Genomic DNA, 8,569 nt, shown 5'->3' on the forward strand with positions numbered 1-8,569 from the left:
CTCCTGGGGCTCCATCTGGGCTGTGGCCACACCTCTGAGCGCTTCTGTTTGCCTGCGTCTCATCCTCTTGCTAAAGCAGGGACTTGGTTATGCTGACTCACCTGTCCGTTGGCCAGCCCTGACCCCTCCCACCCCTCACCTGCAGGGGCCCGGTCAGCCCCACAGGGGAGGTCAGATGCCACCCAGTACATCAAAGCTAAAGAAGTCCTTGGGTCCACTCTCCTGGTTCACTTTACAGACAAGGAAACTGAGGCCTAGGAGGGGCTGTGGCTTCTGTCCCATGCCCTTGCAGCTTGCCCGAGTCCTGGTCCGGACCTCTTGGTGTCTTTCAGCTTGTGGGCTTTGTCCATGGCTGCTATGTGGTCAGCGTTTTCACCGAGGAGGACAGCTGTTGGTGTGCGGCTGCCAGGCTCCCACGAGAGCCCCTGAGCGACCCGGCCTGGACCCGCCAGGCAGTGGGGAAGGGACAGGGAAGCAGAAGGCACAGAGGGGGTGACTCTGCGTTCTCCTGGCCTGCTGTTGGCCAAGCCTGAGACCTCGCCTCTTAGATGGACCCCTGTGCCCATCTAAGGCAAGGGTTCCTTGCCTGAGCGGAGGGGGCAGATGGCCCAGGCACCTGAGAAGAGAGGAGGAGGAGCCCTGGGCTGTGGGCACCAGGGGCAGCTCACCCCCAAACCCCAGGTCCCGGGGATCCCGTGCTGCAGGGTTGGCCCCCCCCACAGCCCCCACAGCTGCTGCAGGTGGAAGGCTGAACCCTCAGACCCACAGGGAGGGGCCCCTCTGCCTCCTTGCAGCTGACATCCCGGCCCTGCTGGCTGTGGCTGTCCCCACCGGGCCTTCAGTGCCGGCTGGACCCATCTGGGCAGCATTTTGGCTTCCTGCTCACAGAGGTGAGCCCCCGTGACCTTCCTCTGATTGGCAACCTGAACGCTCAGGCACACTTGCGAGCCCTGATCACCCCTGGCTCTGACCGGTTTCTTGGGAAGACCCTGCAGGGGACAAAGCCGGGGTGGGGGGGGACTGGGTACACCCGGGGGCCACGGGTCCCGTGAGCAGAACCCTCCCTGGGGTCGGTTCTCTGGGGATTCAGAGCCTCTGTTCCCAGGAGTTAGGTGGCTGTGCAGTTGGGGGTCCGCGTGTCCAAATGATACCCTGTGCTCAGGGAGCCGAGTCTGGACCAACCCCAGATCCCTCAGCTCTCGTGCTGTGTGACCCCTGGACCATCGCTCGCGGGCTGAGAGAGAACAGAAGGGGCTTCGTGTGTCGGTTACATTAAAACAAACGTTTTAGGAGGAGAACCAGCCCTGGGGGGTCAGAAATGCCTCAGCTCTGCCAGCGAGCCCGGCCGCCCACCCGCCGTGCAGACACAGACTCAAGGGGCAGGTGACTGATGCTTGTGAACATGGTGGGGACCCTGGTTCAGACAGAGATCCTGGCAGGTCAGGACGGAGCTCCCCACAGCTCCAAGGATCCAGGCTGTCCAGGCCTGCACGGTCACCCCAGGCCACCTCCCCCTGCTGAGGTGGTCAGCGTCCACTGGAACGTTTCCCTGGGGAGTCCCACTGTTCATCCTCCGGAGGGACAGTGCCAGCCCTGCCCTCCCCCCCCAGCCCCCCAATCTCACCCCTGCCCCGCCCTCCCCTCCCCACAGCCCCCCAGCCTCACCACTGTCCCCATCCTCCCCCACAGCCCCTCAGTCTCACCCCTGCCCCCGCCCTCCTCCCACAGCCCCCAGTCTCACCCCTGCCCCCGCCCTCCCCCGCACAGGCCCCCAGTCTCACCCCTGCCCGCATCCTCCCGCCCCACAGCCCCCCAGCCTCACCACTGCCCCCATCCTCCCCCACAGCCCCTCAGTCTCACCCCGCCCCCGCCCTCCCCACACAGCCCCTCAGTCTCACCCCTGGCCCCGCCCTCCTCCCACAGCTCCCAGTCTCACCCTTGCCCGCATCCTCCCCCCCACAGCCCCCCAGCCTCACCACTGCCCCATCCTCCCCCATAGCCCCTCAGTCTCACCCCTGCCCCCGCCCTCCCCCCACAGCCCCCCAGTCTCGCCCCTGCCCCCACCCTCCCCCCTGCAGCCCCTCAGTTTCACCCCTGCCCTCCCCACATGAGTGCCTGTGGTTGGGCATGTTCTCCATTCTGTCATCTTTTCCATTGTTTGGGGCATGTTTTATTTGGGTCTTGATTTCTTACAGTTGATTTCATTGGTGGATTTGACCCATTTCTTCTCTACCATGTCAGTGAAAAGCCTTCTAACCTCTTGTGCAAGCAGGCGTCCTTGTAAGTGTGGCCATCAGAGCCTGCCCCTGGCTGGGCCTAGCCGGCTGGGTTAGCACAGCCATGAGGCTTCTCTTCCTGAGGAAACTTCACCAGGCATCTGTCTGTCCATCCGTCTATCCGTCCATTCCCCCACCTATCCCTGACTTGTCAAGGTCAGCTAGGGGCTTGGCCCACACTCCCTGGAGTTCAGTGCCCAGCAGGGTCTAGGAGGTGGGTCTGGATGGTTCTGTGCCAGGGGGTCGAGGGTGCATGGAGAGGCCTCCTCCCAGGAGGGTGCTGTGACACTTCTCTCGGGGTCTCACTGTGGCAGGACATTTGGGGTGTTGGTTTCTTATCTATCCAGGGCCCTGAACACTGCGGGCTCAGGGTGGGGGCACCTGGGCCGCTGGCCCACCTCCTCTCAAGCAGCCTTTGCTGGGTCCCATGCATAACCCTGAAATCTGGGGTCAGGAGAGGCGGCTGGCGGTCCTTCTCCATAGAGATGCTCGTCCTCTGTCACGCCCAGGCCCTCAGAGACAGTTCTGCCCTTCACGCTACGCCTGTGGCCACCCCCTGGGGACCCAGCCCTCTGGGCAGCCACAGCCTTCCTACCCGATAGGTGAAGGCTCATCTCAGCCGAGGGCCACCAGGGGTAGTGAGCGTCCCATTCCCATGACAGGGGAGCCCTGTTCAGGCCCCTGAGCCCGGGCGGAGGGCGGCCGACCACCCGGAGCACACGCAGCTCAGGCTGGACCGGGCTCTGGGGATCTTCCTCTGGCCACCAGACCCTGGGCACACCCTCACCCGACCCCCAGCCGCATGGCCCAAACTCTGCTGGCGTGTGTGTGGCCAGAGCCCCTGCCCAAGTCCTGGGAGCCCTCGGGGGCTGAGAGGCGGCCCCTCTGACATCTGGAGCCTTCCATGCAAGAGCCTTCCTGCCCTGGTGCCAAGGGCGGCTCCTCAGGGGCCCCTTGACTTCTGCCCACCCCCACCCTGCCCCCACGGGCCTGCGTGAGTGAGGAAGCACCAGTCCCTCCTGCGCGTGACCTCCAGCCTCAGTGCCCACCGAAGACTGGAGTAGACACCAGCCTCCCTGCCCCCGGGGCCAGGTGATCGGACACCAGCCAGGACAGCGGGGCCAGTGCCCAGCTGAGGATGGCCGCGGCCTCAAGAGAGCTTATCGTCTTCTTTTTCTAAAAAAATCGAGGAAAAGACACAAAAGACTGCAGCATCGCTGGGACCTCCATCCCCCGCAGCCAGCCTGGGACGGCCCTCCCTCGTGCGCCTGGGACGGCAGCGCTGGACCCCCGGAGGCTGCCCGCACCGCTGCTGGGGGGGCCACCACAAGGACTTTGAGACAGGAAGGTGTGACCCCACCTCAAGGTCCATGTAAACCCACAGTGACACCCCCACCGCCCTGAGCGGGGGTTCCTGATTAAACACCACACACAATGCTGTGAGCGGTCGCCCAGGCAAAACCCCGCCCCAGGTGCCCTGCCGACGGACCCTGGGGGTGGGCGGCCTGGCTTGACCAGGACCACAGGCCCCTTCCGCCACAGAGCGAGGCGCTTCCTTGTCATTAGCCAGTGACCCTATTCACAGAAGGGATTAAATCCTGGTCCTACAGCATCCCTAAGGTGTCACCAAGTAGGGAGCAGAAAAGAGCGCCACCTGTAGACCCCCTTTCCTGAGAGGCAGGGGTCTGGAGCAGAATTTTAAGCTCAGGCTCAGAAGTGGCCTCAGGCTAGATGCCCTTGGAAGTCCCGTTACAACGCTGAGACACAAGATCAAGGAAGAGGAGAGAGAAGGGGGTTGGAGGCGAGGCAGCATTTGGGGAGAGGGCGGCCGCGCTGCCCTGCTGGTGAGGAGGGGGCCGGCTGGAACAGAGGCTGCGGAGTGCCGTCCAGGGAAAACCCGCCACTTTACTGTAAATCTGCAAAAGCGCCTAAGCATCGGTCAAACCACCTTCACGCCCCCTCCCCTTGCCAAGCCGTCTGCAGCTCCCTTCCTCCCTGGGCTGCCAGTGGGGACTCTGGCTGGCCAGTTCTGGACGCCGGCTCAGTCATCCTCAGCAGCCCCCCACGGGACACGAGAGGCAGCCAGCATCTGAAGCACCTGGGAGAGAAGGAGAGATGGATGGGCTACTCTCAGGTGGCTGGTCCAGTGGCCAGGGACCTCAGCTGCAGGGAGTTCCCTCCCCTGCCTCTCGACCCCCCAGTAGATGCTTGGAGACATGGTGGGGCACATGGTGGGGACAGCCAGGAGGAGGCCCCCCATGATAAAGGCTGAGGCTTCCCTCCCTCCCCCATCTCGCACTCCCTCCTGGCCTCGGCTCCCAGGTTAAGGTCTCTGCCCAGTCCCTTTCTCGCGACAACACACCTCCACAGCCATCCTCCCCTTGGCCTGGCTCAGCCCACACACGCAGCTGGACAGGACGCATTATCCCCTGAACACTAGCAAAATCAAGGCAGAGATGGCCCAGCCAGCCAGTATGGTCTAATGTGCCCAAGTAGAGCGGCAGGGGCTGCCCAGGGTGCGTGTTGAGAAGGACCTAGAGCCAGCATCTGAGCGCCAAGGGAAGGCAACAGGTTGGCGAGCAACACCCGGCCAGGCCAGGGAGGCAGGAGAAGTCAGGAGGCTGCCTCCCACCCCCTGCAGTGCTGGCCACCCCGGAGGTAAGAGGCGGCCCAGGGGGCAGATGGCAGCAGACAGGGTGTGCTGGGGCCACTGCCCTGGCACGTGCTGACACCCCTGAGGCCCACGCGGGGAGGCGCCTGCTGGGGTCAGGCGAGACCCGCTCTGGGGCCACTCACCTGGCCTAGGGTAGGAAGGTGCGCACGCAGCTGCGGATGGGGGCCCTGCAGAGGGGGCAGAGCCGCAGCACGGGAGCGCAGTCCGCGCAGACCAGGTGGCCGCAGGGCACGAGGACGGTGCACACGGGGTGGTCCAGGCAGACCTTGCAGGTCCGTTCCTCCTGCAGACGCCGCAGCTGCTCCTGGGCGTCCTGGGCTCCTGGGGGGACCAGCCGCACCCTCCGGGCCTGGGCTCCGCCCGGCTCCTCCACATCCACCCCCCCCCCCCACCGAGACCTCCACCTTCTGTATGGGGGCCAGGCCAGGAGCACCCTCCCCCGGCAGGGTGCAGGGGAGCCGGTCCTGCCCCCAGCTGGTCCCCAGGGGACCCTCACCTGGCTCTGTGGCACCTTCTGACTGGGCCTCCCTTCTGGGCGTGGGCAGCTCAGGACCCACGTGGACAGGAGCTGTGGGTGGTGTGGGACAGACTAGAAGCCCCCAGGGGAAGCGAGACCCCACCCAGGGGGCCCCACAGGCGAGGTCTGGCTCCGGCGGAGCCCATGCTGCCCGAACCCCCCAGAGCCCACGCCACCAGGACGGGCCCTCCGGCCCCTGGGCAGTGGGAACTGTATGCCAGGGGAGAGCATGGGGCAGGGGCGGGCACGCACCTCTGGCCTCCGCAGCCCGGCCCCCGTCATCTTCCTGGAGCAGGTCGGCCACCAGCTGGGACGCGGATACGCTGGCCGGCACCGCCCAGAGGTACTTACGCTGCACCAGCCGCCGTACCTGGTTCTGCCCGAAGCCCATGCAGAGGGCAGCCTGCACTGCCGGGCACCGGCTCCATGCAGGCCACTCCTGCCTGCCCCTGGCATCTGCAAGGCAGGGGGAGGGGCACTGGACCCAGGGAGCGGGGGGGAGCAGCCCGCTTGCCACTGTGGCCAGTCCCCGGTGGCCGCCTTAACACAGGGGCCTCTGTGGCCGTCAAGGGAGGGCTGTTCCCAGCACGTTTGTCCAGAGGCGCCACCACACAGAAAACACAGGAAACGTCATCGCCAAAGCCACTGCAGACAGAGCCCCAGCGGGTGTCAGGTGCTGCTTCCAGAGCGTCACAGAGACCAGGCTCAGTTCCAAATTCAGAGCTCGGGGCAACGAGGCCCAGAGAGCAGAAGTCCCTTGCTACAGGGCTAGAGAGGAGGGCCAGGATCTGAGCCCCGGAGCCTCTCGGACCCCTGTCCTGCCAGGTCCTGCGCGTGGGTATGGACAGGACAGCCCCGCTCCTCCGTGCTCGTGACCGCTGCTAAGGTGGGGCCGTCCGGTGCACAGCCTCTCCTCCTCCCACCCCTGCCGCCAGCGCTGGGATCGGCCTCGCCCACGGCGGCCTGCTGTGGCCTCCCTTGGGCACCAGACACACAGAACGCCTGCACACAGCCCCCTACCCCCAACGCGGGCCCAGCACTGCTCCCTCACACCTGGCTGAGCACACCTGGCCTGCTCTCCAGCACGGGGACACCCAATGGCCCGAGCCACGGTGCGGGCTGCAGGTGCCCGGGGAGCAGAGCACGGGTCACACTTCACGGCTCACCTGAAGGGGTGGTGGCGGCTGAGTCTGCGGGTTCTTCCGATTGGTCCTGAAAGGAGCCAGAGGACATCTGTGCCCTGAGTAGATGCAGGGGCAGGGGTGGGGAGGGACCCTCACCGTCCGTCCCGCCACGGCCCTGAGGGGAGCAGGACTCACCCAGGAGCCCAGCGGGTGGTAACAAGACTCCTGGACGCCGCAGACAAAGTCCCTTCCTTTTGTCTGGAGCAGGAACCCACACCTGGAGGAAGCAGCTTGAGAGGCCTCAGGGCGGCAGGCCCGGCCGTCAGAGAACCAACCTCTCCGGCCCCGCCTGCCACCGCGCACCCCACACAGGCCCGCACAGGGCAGTCGGGGCTCACTGAGTGTCAGGCACTTGCTGGGAAGGCCGCCCCCAGGAGGTCCCCCATTCCCGGATTTCACCCCCCCACCCAGGACTGGGGAGGCAAAGCCGGCCCGTGCCCCGCCCCAGGAGCGGCCTGCAGGGTCCTTACCTGGGGAACCACTTGGCATGCTCTGTCCAGGGGTCATCCCCTTGCTCCCAGCTCTGCAGACCCCCGCGGCAGAAGAAGCACCTCACTTGGTCTTGCCGCCCTGGGTGGAGCACGGATGCTGGCCCTGCCCACACCCGGCCCCTCGGTGCCGCCAGGAGCCCCCTCACCCACCCGCTAGGCCAGGTGTGTCCTCCGGGGCTGGGGTCGCGGGGGCTCCCAGGTGGTCTTTCCTCACGTGGCAGGGGCTCTCTGGGGTCACCCCTGAGCCCCCGCGGGGCCCCCCCTGCTCTCTGCCACCCCACTTGCCTTGCATTCCCCCTGGATTTCACATGCACCCCACTTTCTCAGGGGAGAAATGGGGGACGGGGCAGGCGTTTGTTCACAGCAAGGCAGGTGGACAGTTAGACCTGGAGCCCTGAGTATTCTGTGACCTTCCAGCTTCAGGTGACAGCAGTTCCTCTGTCACCTCTGCCCCAGGTGCCACCTCCCCAGGACAGATTCCCAGTGACGGGGAAAAGGGGTGACTGGCAGGCTCAGGCATCCATGTGGGGATGTCGCCTCCGCCTCACCCCCCACAATCAGCAGAGACTGCAGACCAGGGGCTGCTACGGGCACAGCAGACCTGACAGCCCGTCCCCGGGTCTCAGGGGCCCCACGGAAGACCCACACACCTCCTGTCCCCCTCCCCCCCCAACCCCTGCACTCGTCAGAGTCTGAGCGGCCAGGAGAGACTCGGATGCTGGGGACAGGTGCCCCCCCTCGGCTTTATCAGGCACAGACCCCCCCTGCTGTGGGGGAGGAGCTCCCCGGAGACCCTAGAAGTCTCCTAGAAGTGCAGAAGGGCCCCCAGGGCTCACCAGTGTGGAAGAAGCCTGCGGCAGCCAGCGGCTCTGGCCGCACCACAGCACTCAGCGGCCAGTCGTAGAAGGAGGCCAGCCTCAGCTCCTCAGAGCCCATCCCGGGGAAGGCCGGCCCTGTGGCTGGGGCTGCCCTGGCCCCCCCCTCCTCCTCCTCCTCCTCCTCTGCAAGGGGGCGCAGCTGGCCCAGGATCTGCCCATCTGTGCGGTCCCGGCCTCCCCAGGACAGGGCACAGCTGGTGTCCTGGTCCACAATGGAGCCGCACAGAGAGAGGGGTCCACAGTGGGCCCGTGTGGGACTGCGGCCGGCCACCCAGCAGCTTCGCTCAGGGCCACAGCACCGGCACTTGGCTCTGTCCTCGGGCCCCATAGAGCAAACACCAGCCCTGACCAGTTCTGCAGCAGGCACGCAGGCCCGAGGAAGCCGGTCCTGGAATGTGCCCAGCTAACCTGCCTCCAGGCTCCTGACCCCAGGGCCCTGCCTAGGGACAGCAAGTGGCTTTTGCCTCAAACAGCCGGGCAATGAGGGCAGGCACAGTCCTGACCCCAGGATGCCCCAGGTGGGGGAGTGGCCAGGGGGCCCACTGCTTT

General features: G+C 65.9%; 1 protein-coding gene across 1 annotated transcript; it reads right to left on the minus strand.

The window, feature by feature from the left end:
* Nucleotides 1-4,340: 4,340 nt before the first annotated feature.
* On the minus strand, nt 4,341-8,348 carry BIRC7 (baculoviral IAP repeat containing 7). Its single transcript, XM_042979681.1, has 7 exons — nt 7,979-8,348; nt 7,122-7,221; nt 6,787-6,868; nt 6,634-6,679; nt 5,447-5,518; nt 5,073-5,271; nt 4,341-4,374 (listed from the first exon to the last, which is right to left on the minus strand). The coding sequence occupies exons 1-6, from the start codon at nt 8,346-8,348 to the stop codon at nt 5,078-5,080; spliced, it is 864 nt and encodes a 287-aa protein (XP_042835615.1). The 3' UTR covers nt 4,341-4,374; nt 5,073-5,077.
* Nucleotides 8,349-8,569: the final 221 nt, after the last annotated feature.

The sequence above is a fragment of the Panthera tigris genome, chromosome A3 (assembly GCF_018350195.1).
Source record: "Panthera tigris isolate Pti1 chromosome A3, P.tigris_Pti1_mat1.1, whole genome shotgun sequence".
NCBI lineage: Eukaryota > Metazoa > Chordata > Mammalia > Carnivora > Felidae > Panthera > Panthera tigris.